Source organism: Schistocerca cancellata, chromosome 1 (assembly GCF_023864275.1).
Source record: "Schistocerca cancellata isolate TAMUIC-IGC-003103 chromosome 1, iqSchCanc2.1, whole genome shotgun sequence".
In the NCBI taxonomy this organism is placed as follows: domain Eukaryota; kingdom Metazoa; phylum Arthropoda; class Insecta; order Orthoptera; family Acrididae; genus Schistocerca; species Schistocerca cancellata.
In genome coordinates, this window is record NC_064626.1 from 871,130,018 (window position 1) to 871,149,681 (window position 19,664).

At 38.2% G+C, this 19,664-nt stretch overlaps 1 protein-coding gene across 5 annotated transcripts in view; it reads left to right on the top strand.

The window, feature by feature from the left end:
- LOC126190053 (E3 ubiquitin-protein ligase Bre1) overlaps positions 1 to 19,664 on the top strand; it is a 262,588-nt gene that overhangs the window by 32,916 nt on the left and 210,008 nt on the right. For all 5 annotated transcript variants that reach the window (XM_049930989.1, XM_049930991.1, XM_049930992.1 and 2 more), the window contains exon 5: positions 15,748 to 15,869. In XM_049930989.1, the coding sequence (XP_049786946.1) occupies positions 15,748 to 15,869 (122 nt within the window). The remainder of the gene's footprint in view (positions 1 to 15,747; positions 15,870 to 19,664) is intronic.

Genomic DNA, 19,664 nt, shown 5'->3' on the forward strand with positions numbered 1-19,664 from the left:
ATCTACGTTGCCCTTTAAGTATAGATTGTAGGATTTCAGTTTTTGTTGAACAGTTCGAAGCTTAACTTTACCAATGAAAAATATTTGGACAACGGTTCTGTAATCTGAGCTTTGATCCTTACTTTCCTTACCCTTGTTGATGTACAAGGGAATATTTGCATAGGCAGAATGGCAGATGGGCCGAGCCCTACTATGAACATAATGCTTTTTGAATACTTTTCCATAATATCAACAGGCCTGATATAATTGATTTTGAGAGATATAACTTGTGTGTCTTGTTGATAGACTGCTATGACTATTTTTTATCATCATCAAAAAATATTTCTTTTCCATGAATAAATTTTGAACAATCGATTTTTGTGCTTATATTTTGGCATCTTTGCCCAGATCACATGTAGCGAGGGTGTTGATTGTATACTGAATTGAAGTTAGGTTATCAGTGCGGCTCGCAGGAAGGGTTGGCATTCACAATAAGCAATAAATGGGTGAAGTAAATCAGCCAGTAATATGCAATGTGAAGTTACCTGAAAATCCTTAGTTCAGGGTACTGTTCTGCTTTGAATGAATTTGCTTGGTGAAATATATCAAGAGCACTGTCACATATTAAAAAACATTTTAATGTTAATGTGTGATTCCAGCAATCAGAGTGAAAAATTAATTGCACATTCACATAACGGTGATGTTTTACATTTGATAGTCGAGGAAAAGCCTGAACTTATATTGCAGAGGCAGTTAGAAATCTTTAATAACAATTTTGTCATGGATTACACGTGGAGAGGCTAGACCCCAATTAAGTGTAAATGAAAGCATTATCTGTTTTGATCATTTATTATTCCACTAAGTATTTGAATTCTGATATGGTCATCTTCAGTTGTAATTAACAAAAATTACATTAGTCTCTCAGTTACAGAGGAGCAAGAATGACATTTGATAGCAGCAAGCTTAATGGCTGGCAGATTGTTTTACCACTAGAGGGAAAAAAATTGCATTTGTGCTACATGATAATAATGACTGCATGTGCTTGCCACTGTATGTGTGTCACTGTGTTTCACTTCTTGTCATAAACTAACAAACAACGGAGCTGATCCTCCTTGGTACACAAAACGGGTCATAACACTGTTGTAGAAACAACGAAACAAACATGCCAAATTTTAACAGACACAAAATCCCCAAGATTGGCCCTCTATTATAGAAGCTCCAAATTTAGCACGGACTTCAGTGCGAGATGCTTGTAACAGTTTCCACAAAAAACTGTCTCAAGACCTGGCAGAAAATCCAAAGAGATTCTGGTCATATGTGAAGTATGTTAGCTGCAAGGAAGAATCAGTGCCTTCTCTGCGCAAAAGCAGAGTTACTAAACACAGCCTTCCAAAATGCCTTCACAAAAGACGACGAAGTAAATATTCCAGAATTCCAATTAAGAACAGCTGCCAACATGAGTAACATAGAAGTAAATATCCTCGGAGCAGTGAAACTACTTAAATCACTTAATAAAAGCAAGCCTTCTGGTCCAGGCTGTATACCAATTAGGTTCCTTTCAGAGTATGCTGATATATTAACTCCATACTTAACAATCATATACAACCATTCGCTCGGTGAAAGATCTGTACCCAAAGACTGGAAAGTAGCACAGGTCACACCAATATTCAAGAAAGGTAGTAGGAGTAATCCACTTAATTACAGGCCCATATCATTAACACTGATATGCAGCAGGTATCTGGAACCTATATTGTGTTTGAACATTATGAATTACCACGAAGAAAATGGTCTGTTGACACACAGTCAACATTGGTTTAGAAAAGATCGTTCTTGGAAAACACAACTGGCTCCTTATTCGCATGAAGTGTTGAGTGCTATTGAAAAGGGATTTCAGATCGATTCCATATTTCTGGAAGGCTTTTGACACCGTACCAAGCAAGCAGCTTGTAGTGAAATTGTGTGCTTATGGAATATCGTCTCAGTTATGTAACTGGATTTTTGACTTCCTGTCAGAGGGGTCACAGTTCGTAGTAATTGAGTCATAGAGTAAAACATAAGTGATTTCTGGCATTCCCCAAGGTAGTGTTATAGGCCATTTGCTTTCCTTATCTATATAAATGATTTGGGAGACAATCTGAGCAGCAGTCTCAGGTTGTTTGCAGATGATAATGTCGTTTATCGACTAATAGTCATGAGAAGACAAAAAAAGATTGAAACAAATTGCAAAACGATTTAGAAAAGATATCTGAGTGGTGCGAAAATTTGCAGTTGACCCTAAATAACAAAAAGTGTGAGGTCATCCACATGACTGCTAAAAGGAATCCCTTAAACTTCAGCTGCACGATAAATCGGTTAAATCTACAGGCTGTAAATTCAACTAAATGCCTTGGAATTGCAATTACGAACAACTGGAAGGAACAGATAGGAAATGTTCTGGTGAAGGCTAACTAAAGACTGCATTTTATTGGCAGGACACTTAGAAAATGTAACAGATCTACTAAGGAGACTGCCTACACGAGGCTTGTCCGTTCTCTTGTAGCATAGTGCTGCACAGTGTGGGATCCTTACCAGATAGGAATGACGGGGCACATCCAAAAAATTCAAAGAAGGGCGGCGTGTTTTGCATTATTGGGAAATATGGGAGAGAGTTACTGAAATGATACAGGATTTGGGCTGCACACCATTAAAACAAACGCATTTTTCGCTGCGGAAGAATCTTCTCACGAAATTTCGGTCACCAATTTTCTCCTCTGAATGCGAAAATATTGTGTTGACACTGACCTACATAGGGAGAAACGATCACTGCAGTAAAATAATGGAAATCAGAATCATACGGAAATATTTAGGTGTGTGTTCTTTCCGCACATTATACGCGATTGGAATCTAAATCTACATCTACATCGATACTCTGCAAATCACATTTAAGTGCCTGGCAGAGGGTTCATCGAATAATAGAAAATTGTGGCGGTGGTTTGATGAACCCTCTGCCAGGCACTTAAGAGTATCCATGTAGATGTAGATCTTATACAAGACTAGCAGTATGTGCTATGTCTTCGTAAGATGTGAAAGATGGTGACAATCGTGTGCAGACATGAACAGTATGTAGCATTGCTTTATTTTGTCACCTTCCGCTTGCTAGACTACATACACCTGTTTTATTACCAGACTTAATGCTGGAAAAAGTCATGTGTGCTCCTCACTAACTGCAAGGTGGTTTTTTTTTTTTAATTTTTTTTAACCAGGTTTTTGGTTTGGCCCATTAATACATGTAGTGGAATGATAAATAACTGGAATAAATTTTTGTTTTACACGTAATTTTACATCACCTACATTGATCAACAGTGTAATTGGATTAATGGTGCTAGCAGAACACTTTATTGTGTGATTTAAATGACATCTGGTTTCAACTGGTGCCTATGTTGAACTGTGATTGGCAAAGTATTGTAAAAAGAGAGACGTGGAATAGAATTCAAAATTTTAAAGCACAACACTTTTAGCAACAGTTTTACTTTTAGCAAATGTCCTTTTCTGTCTGATGTAAAGACTGCATGTCTTCACAAGAATTTTGCCCAATGAGTGGCTTTAAAATTCACAAGTCATTACATGTTTTATTATTGAATCTTAATTTCAAAAATGCTGATGCAGATAAATAACATGTACGGGCCATATTCAAGTTCTTTTCTTAAAATGTTCTCGTTGGTGTGTGTGATAATTCCAGGAGATATGGCTGATTGTTTTACATACATTCATTGACTTAATCACTTGTGGTCCTTGTTTTACACCTGGTGGCACCCAGCACTGCATATTAGCTGCAGTCGTCTGTGTTTGTCAAAGTATGATACATCTCAATAGGATGAAGGCCTGGATTTTGTTTGCATGTTGTGCAGTGAAACACAAGTGTTTCACCACACTCCTTCCAAATAATGCTGGCATCTTTCCATTGCTGCATGAAACACAATGCTTCTGCTTTTTAACCTCCAAAGAAAATGAAAACAGCAGAAAAGTGATATTTCATAGCTGCTGTTCAATATGTATATATGATAAACAGTTATTTCATGATGTGTTGCTTCGAATTTTCCCATCTGCAGCTCGTGATCTAGTGGCTAGTGTTGCTGCCTCTGAATCATGGGGTCTCGGGTTCGATTTCCGGCCGGGTTGGGAATTTTTTCTGCCCGGGGACTGGGTGTTTGTGTTGTCATCATCATTTGTGACAGTGGTTAGATAGGACTATGTAAAAATTGGGACTTGATATGGGCACTGGTGACCGCGTAGTTGAGCTCCCCACGAACCAATCATCATCATCATCATCATCATCATCATCATCATCATCGAATTTCCCAAAAAGGTTTTGCAGTTGAATGCTCTTTAGTTGTCTTGTTCTCTCAGCTTTTCTTACAAGTTTAAAACTGTTTACCACAGATATGTTAAGCAACCAGAAAAGAACTTTTCTGCGGTACTTCAGCAGTTTTGTGACAAAACTGTAACTGACAATGTAATGATCAGCTCTGCTGACAGCATCCATTTTTGTAGTGTATGTTGTTATTACTGTAAGTTTTCAGTGGTGTATTATCTGTTTCAGCTGTTAGTACTGTGGCATGCGTTCAGCATCAGCATGTGTGTACTTGTCGAGTCCCTTATCTTGCCGTGTTAATATGATTTTTCTGTCGTCATTTGGGAGAGGTCAAAGGCCACATTTTTGTTAAGCAGAGGAAGAAGACATCCCACTGTTATTGGGTGATCATGGATGGGGTGGGTGGTACATAACACTGAGTCCTATAAAGGCCTTTCTCCACATGAGAATTGGATTCAGCACTGTCTGAGGCTTGTGATACTCTTACAGTGTTTGCCCAAAAAGTTCAAAATGTTTTGATGAAAAGAAAAGTGTTTCTGAAGTTTGTCCTGTACACCTTGACTTGTGAACAAAAACAATGAGGCATGGACACCAGCTGCAGCTTGATTGAAATGCAAAATAGGTCATTCCATGTCAAAACACAAAATAATTCTAGGATGTGTAAACCCTCTATCTCAGATTTTCACAAAAGGTTGCACATTTGGTATACTTACAACATAGGAACTTAACTTTATACTGAATTTTAAGTGTAGTGATGACTGGGCTCTGCAAGAATGTCAATGCAAAATGGTACTTATCTACATAAATGCCCATAACTCAGGAGTTTCTTAAGCTTTTGATCTGGAATTTTTTTTCAGAAGTTATGTAAGGCATATAGTTAACAGACATCCAGTTATTGAAGCAGTAAAGTTACAAAGAAAATAAAAAAAATAGTCCATGTCATTTTTCAGGAAAATTGTGAAAATGTGGAAAAATGCTTATACCACATTCCTCCAATCTTCTTGGAAGATGATTTTGGTCTTAAATAATACTCTAGATTGTAAGCTTCCTAATAAAATAAAAATTTTAATGGGTCTCCTGCTAATTGACACACACATCTGAAACCAAAATACTTTTTGCTGTGAAGGAAAAGGGTCATTTAAGTAAGTTTGTTCACTCACTGCCTCGGATGCAGGGGTACCAAATTAGCGTATTTAAGTATAACTCATTCTACACAGGCAAGTTAACTTTAAGTATGAAAATTTATTTCCTTTCATTTGAAAATTCAGTAATTTTTAGACTATAATGTATATGGTTTATGTGTTCAGCCAATCACCTCCTCACCGTGTTCGCTCGCGGTAGCTAAATGGTCAGCGTGACAGATTGTCAATTCTCTGGGCCCGAGTTCGATTCCCGGTTGGGTCAGGGAATTTTCTCAGCCTAGGGACTGGGTGTTGTGCTATCCTCTTCCTATCATCCTCATCAACTGCAGGTCGCCGAAGTGGCGTCAAATTGAAAGACCGGCACCCGGCAGATGGTCTGCCCGACAAGGGGCCCTAGCCACACGATTAAATAAAACTTGCTCGCAGTGATTAAAAAGTGTTCTTAGACAGCAGTAGCTGGTCTGAAACATTTATAGGCATGAAGACAATGCAACAATTGCTGACATCCATAATTGAGAGTAACTGGCTTGCAACAATTAGTCTGCCAAAGCTGCCAAAGTTGCTCTTTGTTTTTCTGAGAGACTGCTCATATCTGTTTATGTTGCGACCCTATTAAGTGATTTAGTGTTCAGTTAATTATGTTGAAAATGTGAATTCATGCACTGTTGGAAAACTTCTAAAAACACCATGTCATTTGGTAACCTATACCTTACTAAAAATAGAACAGCTGAGTGAAGACAAACGAGATTTGATATTGCTGCGATTCTGTACAAGCTTTCCACAAAATCAAGAGAAGCTATTAAGTGTGGACATCACAGACACTATTACTTAAAAGTTTTTGAAAGTCATCGACGAACTTATTGTGATCCTTTCAAAAAACATAGACAAACAGTTTGATAATCTTTGCGGTCTACTTGTATTCGCCTAAAACATTAACTGCTAAAAGAATCTCTGTAAAACCAGACCAAAAACTGTGCACAACATGTCATAAGTTTTGGAACAGAAAACTGACATTAATGATACAAATGAAAGTGATGCAGATGATCCGGAGGTGGCATTTCATGAATCAGTACTAAAAAACTAGGCACTCATTCAGTGTGTATATGGTATCCACTTAAATGGAAAAGTGCTTGTTGATGTGGAACACAGTGAAGAAACATACAAAGAACTTATAAAATTTCTTGTATGTAAATCTGAAAACTAAGACTGCATGCTTAATCACTGTGATAAGTGTCCCACTGATGACAAACTGTCAGAATTATTATAACAGAAAGTAGCCTACAAAGATTCTGAAGATGAAATTGATTTCAGCCAGATCATTGGGCAGAATTGGTAAAGCAGTCTGCAACTGTTGGTGAATGCATAGACTTGCTGGTAACAAAATTTCAGGCAGTTAAACCACACTCAATTATATCAAAGTGTCAGTCTAAATCATTGAAAAAACTGAAAGAAAATCTAACCCCGAAGAAAGCAATTCTGTTAATGGCCTTTGCTGAAACTGCAGTTTTGTAATTCAGAATGAAATTCAGAGTTACCACTGGACAAGAAGCAGCTGTACAGTTCAGCACGTTTGTGTTTATGTGGCAAATGAAGAAAGTAGGTAATAGTGAACCACTGCTTTATAAGTGATGATATGGAACATGGTGTAGGATTTGTAAATGCTGTCCAGAAAGAAATGGTTAAGTAGCTGGCAGAGCATTACCCACAAGTGCATTATTTCACCGAAGTGCTGCTCGATATAAGAATAGAAAAAGCTTTAAAAATTTGTGTGAGCACAAAAATGATTTTTTTATTGATGCTGAGCATTCCTTTTGGTTACCAACCGTAGTAAATCTGTGCGTGTTGGTTTGGAAGAAACTGTAGAACATATATTGAGAAGAGCTAGTCTTCAACTAGCAGATGATGCACAAATAACAACTGCATCTGGTGTTTATTAATTCTGGAAAGCTGATACTGACAAGTGCTTTTTTTCACTTCTTGCAGAAAGTCAATGTAGATTTTCTACACAAGAACCTTGAGAAGAGATTTTTGATGAACCACACAATACCTAGTACCAGGAATTTTCACCATTACAAACCACTTTTTTGTGATTCTGTACAGATTAAAAGAAAAACTTCTTCTAAAAAGCCTTTCTTGATTTTTTTTTCACTCAACAAAAATGCCCCACAAGGAACATTCTCTTGTCCTCAACAAAATTCTTTTGTAGCAGCAGTATATGATGACAGGTGGTACTTTGTCAGAAAAGTCTGTAATGAAGTAGGGATGGTGAACTACTTTTTCTCCACCCACCTGGACTAGCAGTGTCTTTCTTATGGCTTGAGAAGGAAGACTCCTGTTTTGTGCCTTTGGAAAGCATTTTATGTGCTGTTGGTGTACCTAAATCAACATCGTTAGGCAGAATGTATTACTTTAATGAAAAAGATATGAAGTTAACAGAATATAATTTGTCACAGTAGGTTAAAAACAGAGATGTTCTTAAGAAGTTTCATTGATAGTTTCAAGGATCATCACTGCTGAACATGTACATTTTAAATTAATGTTAGTGTGGCTAGAATAATTGTTGTTTAAAGATGCTAATTTGACACCCTAAATAAAGTTAAGCAGTGTATTGAAAATGTTTCAATGAAATTTGTAACTTTTGGCTCTGTACTTTCATGAGGCAGCCTTCCTATAGATTGTCAGATTATGTAATCTGATTTGAATGATCTTCTGAACAATTATGTGATATATGTTAAATGAACATCCAATATCTATCAAAACTCTGGTGCTCCTTCTTTTTTTTTTCTTTTTAAACATCATCAGAGTTTCGATGAAAATAAATCTTGTATGAGCTGTCAGAAAGTGTTTTACATATTTAAAAATCATTATTTGGACCACAGAAGCTTAAGCTGATTTTTCTATATGCCTGTAAGTCAAGAATAGTTATTAACTTTTTTCCAATAGAGATACATCCCTCCTGTGACATCTAGGGAAATATGACAGTGATGTGTTGAAAATACAAGGTGTGATTGGAAAGTTTTAAGAATGGATCTGCTACTGCTTACTAGTTTGGTGGGCAGGTACACAGAGGGTGGGGAGTGAGTCATTGCCTTGTCCTTAAATTCTCTCTGACAGGAAACTGCTTTTCCTTTATTCAGTCCGTTGTGGCAGCTGGTTGAGTGCTGGTCTGTTAGGGCCTGTTGCCGGAGTCTGTGAAAATGGAGCAACGAGTTTGTGTGAAATTTTGTTTTAAAACTGGGAAATCAGCTTCTGAGACTTACGAACTACTAAAAACAGCTTTTGGAGATAATTGTATGAGCCAGTCAAACGTTTTTGTCTGGTTCAACAGATTTAAAAAATGTCCGTGAATCATGTGAAGATGAACTACGGTCCGTCCGTCCGTCCTTCCACCTGAAAAACGAATTAAAATGTTGTGAAAGCTTGCGACAAAGTGTGCTCTGATTGTAGACTTACAATTAGGGAGGTTGCTAATGAACTTAATTTAATTTTCTATGCAATTCAGTCAATTTTAACTGAAAATCTGAACATGCGTCGAGTGTCTGCAAAATTCATTCCAAAAGTGTTGCCAAGTGACCAGACACAATACCGGCTTGAAGTGTGCCAAAAACTTATTAATCGGGCTAAAAATGACCCATATTTGTTAAATAGGGTAATTACAGGTGGTGAATCATGGGTATTTGGATATGATCCTGAAACCAAAGTGTAGTCTTTGCAGTGGAGGACTCAAAGTTCACCATGACCGAAAAAAGCACTGCAAAGTCGGTCGAAGGTGAAGACAATGTTGGAGACTTCTTTTTTCGATTCTACCGATATTATGCATCATGAATTTACCCCTGGAGGACATACTATTAACCAGGAAAATGTGTCCTTGAGCGTTTGCACGAAAAGGTGCAGAAGAAAAGGCCTGCATTGTGGAAAGACAGGAGTTGGGTGCTACACCATGGCAATGATCTGGCTCATCGTGCCTTCTCCATCATTCAATTTTTAGCCAAATTCAAAATTCCTGTGCTTTCACAACCACCATATTCCCCTGATTTGGCCCCTGCAGACTTCTACCTGTTTCCTAAACTGAAATTTTCACTGAAAGGGAAGCAATTTGACTCAATTGAAGACATCCAGGCAAATACGGAGAGCATCCATAAGACATTTCAGCAAAAAAATTGCCAGGATTGTTTCCAAAAGTGGAAACACCGTTGGAGTCAGTGTGTTCAGCCAGAAGGGGACTATTTTGAAGAAGATGCATTACAGTAGCATGTATCACCATTGTACAGTTACAAGCTCATTCTTACAACTTTCCAGCCACACCTTGTAAGATACTGTCTTGTTGTTGTTGTTGTTGTTGTTATTACTTTTATCTGAAGTAATGCAGTCCAGATGTCAAACTTCAGTTGCTGCAATGTGTCTGGGCTTTTTCTGGAAATTGGAAAGTGAAACATATTAAATTTTTTGTATCGTTTTTTGTAACTTTACTGCTTAAATAATTACATTTCTATTAAGTATCTGCTTCTCTTAACTGATGAAAAAAAAATTCCAAATCAAAAGCTTCATAAACACTGAGTTATGGGAATTTATGTAGATAAGTACCATTTTGCATTGACATTCTTGCAGTGCCCAGTTATCAGAATATTACTACATTTAAAATCCATTATAAAAAAGTTTTAGCCTGAGAGCAAAAAGATTTTGTACAAGTTCTTATGTTATAAGTATAAGCAAATGTGCAAAATTTCATAAAATCTGAGATGATGGGTGACATGACCTGTGTGATATGATGTGGAATGACCGAAAGACCAACAATCCCTTTATGGAAAAAATCACCAGGAATGTCAGGTCTTATTGTTATACAAACCGTCTCAAGATTACGATGTGCGGAAACTCACATGAAGTGTCAACACTTTGACGACCTAACAGACATTCAAACCAATGTGATATGAGAGCTGAACGTCGACTCAAAGGAGGAAAGGACTTCTTTCTTGATGATTTCACATAGCTGTATGAATGTGGGGGGGAAGGGGGGGGGAGAATCATTAAAAATCACCATGTTAACATTTCTCTATTATTTATTAATCCAGTCTCAAAACTTTTGGACTGCTGGGAATTCAGTCACAACTGGTTTTAAGTACAATATGCTGTGGCAGTTGCAAAGAATTCAAGAGAAATTCTTTTAAAGTCTTTAAATAAAATATATCAGATTGGACAGTTTCCCAATTCTTGAAGGGAGACAGTTGTGGTCTCCTTCCCTATATCAGGCAGGATGAAACTGTCTGCAGTAGTTATCAAACTGTTGTCTTGCCAGTAGTGCTTATTTTAGATTTTCTTCGTGTGTGTGTGTGTGTGTGTGTGTGTGTGTGTGTGTGTGTGTGTGTGTGTGTGTTGTAATTTTTGATTTACTTATAATTTTAAAGCTCAAAAGATTGGTTAGGTTCCTGTTCCTCACATTTGATTCAGAGCTATTGTGCCTATCACACCTGGAGGAGATAGGACAAGGACTGAACTGCCTTAGTCACACCTCATGGGAAGCAGACAAGCTACATCTGATCCAAGTTTATAAAATTTTGTATCCCGTAGCTAGATTATAGGTGTATGATTTATGGATCCATGTGACCTATATGCCTCATTACTATTGACACTACCTACCATGATGTTGATACCCAGTCTTTGTGAGGCTGGGGGTATGCCAGCTCCAGCTCCACATAGTGTATCAGGTGTAAAAGCTCTCCAATGTTGCTGAATAACTGGTGTAAAATATCATTGTTCACACTATTGTGAAAACAATATTCCCTAATTGTCTGTGAGCAGTGGAACAATTTGGTACGCATGCTAAGCACTACCTAGTGGCATTTTGTATGACACACATACCAACTCCAACCTGGGGTTAGAGCCAACTGCCAATTTGCTATTGAAGAGGCCTGGATTAATTTTAAATTTAGTGATGTACAGGATTGACTGTGCTCTTGCATATTTTTTTAATTTTATTTTTTATGAAATTTTATTTATGAGAGCACCATAACTATATAGATATATTTGCAATTGGGTCTAAACAGGAAGACCCTCTTGGCTGCCCAGTGTATTTTACCATATGTTTTTTCAAGATTTGTTCCCCAGATAATTTTATTGTATTTGACTTGAAATTATATGCAATCAGGATGGTACTGGAGCACATGTGATGTGTTTATGTTGAGATATTATTTTTTCATGGCAATGGAGCAGATGGGCTGTATTTGTGTTGAGATATTCAACTGCCCTGATTACTTGAGTGCCCTCTGTTTGTTCAATGCAAGTGCCAGACTGACATGCCAAGGACATCCATCTCCATGTAGAAAGACTGGGAAGTGAGGCATCATTCTTTGGGATACCAGAACACATGGGGATTCTGGGAAGTTAAGTGGATGTGGCTACTAAGAAGACACGTACTCAAAATCCCATGCTTTACTGTACAGTTGCCTACTTGCTAGATCCTCACTTGTGAAGCACAGTGTCATGCACATGTGGGAAGAATAACAGCTGGGAGTGATGGACAGTAAGCTGAGGAAGACGAAATTTGTCTCAGCCAGCTATGGCTATGGTACAGTCTGATGACACATCTTCCTGCTTTGACAAGACAACCCTTCAACGTGTAGTATTTGCGGTGTACAGATTGCAGCACACCACATTTTAATTGAATGTATTTTATATTTAAATAAGAGGGCAGACATTAGTTTACCAGCCCATTTATCCTCTATTTTAGTAGATGATAAGATGAATGTATTGAAACTTTTAAAATTTTGTGCAATATCTAACTTGCTTCCTAAACTATTACAGAAAGTAAGTTTTGATGTGGTCAGGATGGCTGACTGGCTGTTTATTTTGTAAGTGATCAACAAGCTAAACTTTCCGAATTTATTATTTTAGCTCTTTATTCGAGAGATCAATTTGGATTTTTACAACAAATTTCTATGTAGACAAATTCAGCAGTTTAATATTTGCATGATTGAACTGTCTGGGTAAGTGAGCCTGATTGTGAGTATGGGAGAGAGATTGTGATTTTGATTGAGTTTATATTTCATGAATTTGTTTTAACAGTGGTCACTTCAAACTAATTAACCAGTTGTGTTCATTACCTTGTTTAGTGCTCTCATGATTTGCATGAATCTGTGATGATGTGGAAACACATCCAAATAAAATTGAATGTAATCAGCTGAGAAAAATGAAAAAAATAGTGTTTGATATTCATCTTTCAATTTGCTACCATGTTCAGAAATATTCCTAGAAATGTTTCCAATTCCAGTTTAGTCTCATGATTGTTGTTTATTTATGGTAAGAAGCATGTAGTTTTGTTAAATCTGCAATACTCTGCAGAAGTTCAATGTTAAATAACAGGTTGCAGACGCACAACAAAATGACAAGATACCTTGAATGTGAACACAACTTCTCTGAACAGTAAATGTTTTTGCCTGTAATGACTAGGGACCTGAAAAATTTGCATGTTGCAAAAAAAATGTGAATATAAATGCGAATTGTGCCTCAGAATGCAAAAACGCAAAATTATCTGACAAATGCTGTTTTATAGCAAATTGTATCTCGGCAAACTATTTGATCAGTGAAAGTTTGAAATAGCTTTGTTTTCTGCATATAAATATTGAAAAAGTAAGCAATTTTTGATTACTGGTATTGCCCATCATCTTGAGAAGCCCAACTCGGAAAGGTAATATCTGTAAGAATGTGTTTGCAAAATAAAATATTGACAGACAAATCAGTGCACCTGATGTTCTGATGCCACGCCAACTACAAGCAGTTGAATGGTCTATATTAAATACACACCACATAATGCAATGTATTACTCAGCTGTGGGACCATGCATCTCAGGACAAAGAAATGCTTAAGTTTGTCTGCTAGCCAAAGTCAAAATTTAAGTATAATTTGGACATTGTAATGTGGAAATTTTAAGTGGTGGGTGTTTGAAACAGCAGTTGTATCAAATATTGATAGAGATCAGGTCTGACCTTCCTTGTATACAACACTGCTGACCTCAGCAAGTAATTGTGTAGTAGCTGTAGAATGCTTTTTGTTATGTGTTGCTAAGTTTTCTTTTTTAGTATGAAATGAGTGAAAACATTAATCCTAGCCCATTATAGAGTTTGATTATTTCCCTCACAACATCAGAAGGGATTGGCACTCCCTGTAACCATACATCAGTTCAGCGTTTGCGGAATTGGAGAACACCAGTGTTGGCTGGTGCCCTGTGAGGAGGATGTGGGCCTTTTTTCCTCGTACCGCTCCTGTTCCTTCTGATGCTCATAGTTCTAATTTGTTTACAATCACAGCAGACAACCAGTTTATAATGTGCACATTCTGCACTATAGCAACCAGAAAACAAACATTTCAGTGTGTTTTGACGACACTGATGTTCTCCTCCCAATGTATGAACAGATTCATTTTTGTGCTAAATGCCTTGTTGGTTCTGTCTGTTGCACTTCAAGCGTGGATCGCATAGATGCAAATGACCACAAAGGGTCAAAATTAATATTTTGGAGATTTTGTAATTATCAAATTGTGTGAGAAAAGAAAATGTCAGGAAACACTTTACATCAGAGAAACCATCAGTTGTACAGTGGGAAAAAGCAGCTGATTTTTTAACAGAAATAATAATTTGTTGAAAACTTAAATTAGAACCAAAAAGAGAAAAGCAGACACCATTTTGAGGAAAAAAAGTGTTGGAAGATTTTTGCAAAAGCAAACATTCCTGTCAAAAAGCTTCCCTGTCACCAGAAAGTTATTTCTAGTCATTAGGGCTTTGCCTTCAGGCACATAGTGTGACAACCTTTTAAATTTTTATCTTTAATAATTTACACAAAAACACAAATTTTGCCAAAAATAGATGTTTGACTTTTCAGGTGTCTAGTAATGACATTCTTCTTGTGCCCTGCAGCTTTTCTCAGCCACCAGTTTGTCATCACTTCCTCCACCTCATTCGCCACTCAATCTCAGTTTTGAGAAGGACCATCATCAGTTTTCTCCAACATCAAATTCTTCACATTCTTTGTAATGCATTTCACACTTTGATTCATCACTCATATTTAGAAGTTTTTCAATTCATCTGACACTCCGTGCGCTTCAGCAGTAGTACCAGTTTGTGCTTATGGCTGCTCTCCAGTCATTATAGAGTAGTGACAAGATTAATTGTTTCATGTTAAAACTTCAATGAAACATTGTGAAATGTTCAGATAACTTGGTTTAAAGAATGGCATACAAGGTGTCACAACATTAATGAATTGCTTGTACCATATAACAAACAATTTTGTAGAAGAAATTACATGACCCACAGGCTTAACTGTAGTACTGGAACTGGAAAATAACAACTTGTTAGTATTCCAAGCCTGCTATTCCTTGATTCATATCTATGATGTATGTACATTGACTTTCTACTTCTAGAATGATGATTTCAGGTACCAGATCAGTGCTTTAGAATTAAGAAAATTAATATGCATATACTTCTATTCCTGCACATGTATTGTGCAATAAACTATGAAACAAATTGTAAGTTGTTAAATATTGAAAAAAATATTAATATGTTGCTTGTAGTATACAGAATTCTGCTGTAGTATTCCTGATGATTCCTGTAAGTTTTATGTACATTACTCCAAACACGTGACATGATTGAAGTTATTTATTTATTCACAATTATAGAAGCCTGAAGACATTCTATCTTCATTGAATAGTGGTAGATATGTTTTACCTGCAAGGCATAATAATCAGTCAGCATTGTAACTTTCTTACCCGTTAGCTAGTTTGATTTCAGTCTTAATTTTCTTTTAAGTGCAGTTATTTTGGTTTGAGTGCTACATACAGTGTTATATAGACACCTCTTTGAACGTTGCTTGTTTGTGCTTGCAAATGGCTTATATGTAATGTTTATATGTATGCTAAAATTAGATTGTTGCATGAAGAGTCATTAAATATTGAAAAACTTGAGAAAGGTGTATTGTCTGATACTTTACTGACACCCTTCTATTGTTACTTGGCCTCATTTTTCTAGTTCAGCATTAATTGAATAGAGGTGCAGAATGTAACTAATTTGAAGTATAAATGTGGTTCGTCATGAAACAGAAGATTACCATCTATTGTGGTATTTACTCACTGTTATCTTTGTTGCTAAGCAGTTGCTTTAATTGTTCTTTGTTTGGAGAAAAAGTGTAACTGCACCATTTTTAGCAAATAAATTCTACAACAGTAGTCTTTGAGGTTAAGTCTGTCACTGATCATTGCGTTAAAATATTTATGTGTTTTGTGTCTTTGTAGATGAAGCACCTAATATGGATGAAACAATTAGGCAAGCAAACATTGAAATCCAGGCTGAGAATCGTAATCTCCAAGCATTAAACACATCGTTGCATGAGAAGTACCACACAATTTCACTTAAGGTCAGTGCCATTTTAAATTTAAAAGATGCTATTGGAAACCTACTAATGTATCAAACTAGGAAGCAGCATTTGGCAAAATAGTTTTTTTTATTCTTTTGAATCTTTGACTAAACTTTCCATCTCTGCTGTTACATTGTGCATGCATGAGTAAGTTGAAACCTTGTGTTTGAGTGAGTAGCCCCATAGCCGAAAGGTTTGCATCACTGCCTTCAGAGTGGAAGGAGTTGCATTTGATTTCCACTACCTATCAAAAGTTTAAATTTAAAACAGACTTTAGCACATAATATAATTTAATTTGATTTTAAAAGATCTGTGTGAGATGATCTTCAGACCAGTTACTCCATGATGACTGTTGGAGGTGGTGGCACTAAGCAGGAACCACTCTAGGAATGTGGGAAGATCAGCTGCAGTTGATCTCTCTTTCTCTCTCATTATTTCTGATTGTCAAAGGCTGACTTATTTTCTTCGTATCATTGCAAGTCCTCTTAATGCACATCCCATGGCATTAATGATAAAAGCAGGAAAACTGAGAAATTCTCTGCATCAAGCACTCTGGGTAAAAGTCATTTTCTTGGATATACTTGTTTTGTGCCCAATATGCAGTGAAAAAAAAAGTGGTTTGTGTTCACGAAGACACTTTAACACATTGGATTATGTAAAAGACTATGGATTTTTATTGCGAAGACCCAATGGTGCAATAGGAATCTATAATATTATCTATACTACCAGTTACAAAAAAGGTTGTTTTCCTCTCCTCTCTATGAGGCAAAATACATATAATGTTGACTAATCAAACGATGGAAAAATCCAGGATGGAATGTAAAAATATTTTGAAAAGGAAAGTTGCTACTCACCATATAGCGAAGATGCTGAGTGACAGATAGCAGTCCGTCTTCAGGCCACGAGTGGCCTACCGGCACCATCTGACTGCCATGTCATCTTCAGTGGAGGATGCGGATAGGAGGGGCGTGGGGTCAGCACATCGCTCTCCCGGTCGTAAGATGGTATTCTTGACCGAAGCCGCTACTATTCAGTCGAGTAGCTACTCAATTGGCATCACGAGGCTGAGTGCACCCTGAAAAATGGCTGCAGTGCATGGCGGGCTGAATGGTCACCCATCCAAGTGCTGACCACGCCCGACAGCGCTTAACTTCGGTGATCTCATGGGAACTGGTGTATCCACTGCAGCAAGGCTGTTGCCTTGAGTGACAGATAGGCATAACAAAAAGACTGCCACAAATAATAGCTTTCAGACAGTAAGGCCTTCGTCAAACTTAGACGACACACACACACACACACACACACACACACACACACACGTACACACTAACACAAACACAACTCACTCACACAACTGTAGTCTCAGGCAACTGAGGCCACACTGCAAGCAGCAGCACCCATGCATGATGAAAGTGGTGACTCAATGGGGTTAAGGAGGACGCTGGGTCGAGGAGGGGGAGGGATAGTTGGGTAGGTGTGGCGGGCAGTGACATGCTGTTGGAGAGCACGGAGGAACAAGATGGAGAGAGGGTAGGACAACTATGTGCAGTCTGCAGGTTAGACAGAGGGAGCAGAGGGATGGGAAGGGGATAGTGGAAAAGGAGAGAAGTAAAAAGACAGGGTGTGATGGAAGAATTAGGGATGTGTAGTGCTGGAATGGGAACAGAGAAGGGGCCGAATGGGAAAGGACAGCGACTGACGAAGGTTGAGGCCAAGATGGTTATGGGAGCATAGGATATATTGCATGAAAGTTCCCACCTGCGCAATTCAGAAAAACTGGTGTTGGTAGTAGAAATTGTTTTTGCAAATATCAGTTCTCTAAATTTTCCCTATAGTGCCTTTAATCTGAACTGGTGGGGTCCACTACACTTGAGCTGTACTGGAGAATAGTTCACACTTGTGTTCTATACCCTGTCTCATTTGTAGTTGAGCTACACTTTCTTAAAATTCCCCCAATAAACCAAAGTATGCCATCCATCTAACCTGTTACCATCCTTACATGCTCATTCCATTTCATATTGCTCTGCAATGTTATGCCTGGATATGTAATTGACATCACGTGAGGAAGCGCAGTATTAATGCTGTATTCAAACAACATGGGATTGCTTCTCCTACTTGTCTGCATTAACATACATTTTTCTACATTTAGAGCAAGCTGCCCCTCATCACCCCAACTAGAAACTGTGTCCAAGCCATCTTGTGTTGTCCTGCAGTCACACAACAATGATACCTCCCTGTACACCACAGCATCATCAGCAGTCACAGATTGCTGCTCATCCTGTCTGTTAGATCATTTATGTATATAGGGTGTAAGAGTGATCCTATCACAGTTCCCACTCGAGATGATACCCTTGTCTCTGGGGCATTCATGATGATACCCTTGTCTCTGATGAATGCTCACCATCGAGAACAACATAATGGATTCTATTGCGTAAGAAGTCTTTGAGTCATGCACATGTCTGGGAACCTATTTGTATGCTAGAACCTTTGTTAACAGTCTGCAGTGGAGCACTTTGTCAAATGCTTTCCGGAAATCTAGGAATATGTAGTCTGCCTTTTGCCCTTCATCCATCTTTTACAGGCTGTCATACAAGAAAATGAGTGATGCTTTCGAAATTCATGATGTATGGACAGAAGCCCTTTCATCTCGAGTAAATTTATTATATTTGATCTGTGAACATTGGCAACGGCCTTGCCGCAGTGGATACACCGGTTCCCGTGGTATCACCGAAGTTAAGCGCTGTCGAGCGTGGTTGGCACTTGGATGGGTGACCATCCAGGCCGCCATGCGCTGTTGCCATTTTTTCGGGGTGCACTCAGCCTTGTGATGCCAATTGAGGAGTTACTCGACCAAATAGTAGCGGTTTCAGTCAAGAATACCATCATAATGACCGGGAGAGCGGTGTGCTCACCCCACGCCCCTCCTATCCGCATCCTCCGCCGAGGATGACACGGCGGTTGGAAAGAATTCTGCAGCATTCCAATGTGTAGAATATTGGTTTGTAATTTTGTGTCCATTCTTTACCCTTCTTATACAAAGGAGTCGACTGTGCTTTTTTCCAGTCACTGGGGACTTTGCGTTGGACAAGATATATGCAATAAATGCAAACTAGTTAAGGGGCCAATGCCGCAGCATACTCTCTGTAAAACTGAACAGGATTCCATCTATTATGAAGCAGATCTTGTGTCAAGAGTTGTAGATCCTGTGATATGATTTTGATCACCGTACTTCAATCCCCTTGCATTAATGGGTAATCCATGGTAATTCCTTGCCTGTCATAAGAGGCAACTGAAAGGAGCCTTATACCTAGTCAAGTTTTGCTCTTACGTTGATGACTCTGCTATTATTAGAATGCCCACCAGTTGTAGTTCATTTCACAATGTTTCCCATGACGTTTTTGGTTTAATTACCAGTGGTCCCCTATTAGGGCTTGACCTCCACTTTTCTAAACGTCACAGAAGTGCTGGCTGTTTGGGGATGTCTTACATGGTGCATGATCTATCAACTATGCTTCTGCACCTACTATTAGACTGGATTTATGTCCACCTCCGATATCCAGCCTGGTAACCATTTTATCCTGTGGGAGGTCATCATGTACCCTCATCGTCGTAGTCCCCCTGACAGTGCTGCTAATGCTAGAGTTGTAACCTCACCACGTATGTTGAGGAGTAGGTGCCTGTCCAATTCGCAGCACTGGGACTATGGTCAGTGACCAAAATGTCATATAGCCTTTTACCGTGGTGGGATAATCCCATGGGTAGAGCCTCCAGTCAAAGTGAGTGGCATCAAGACAG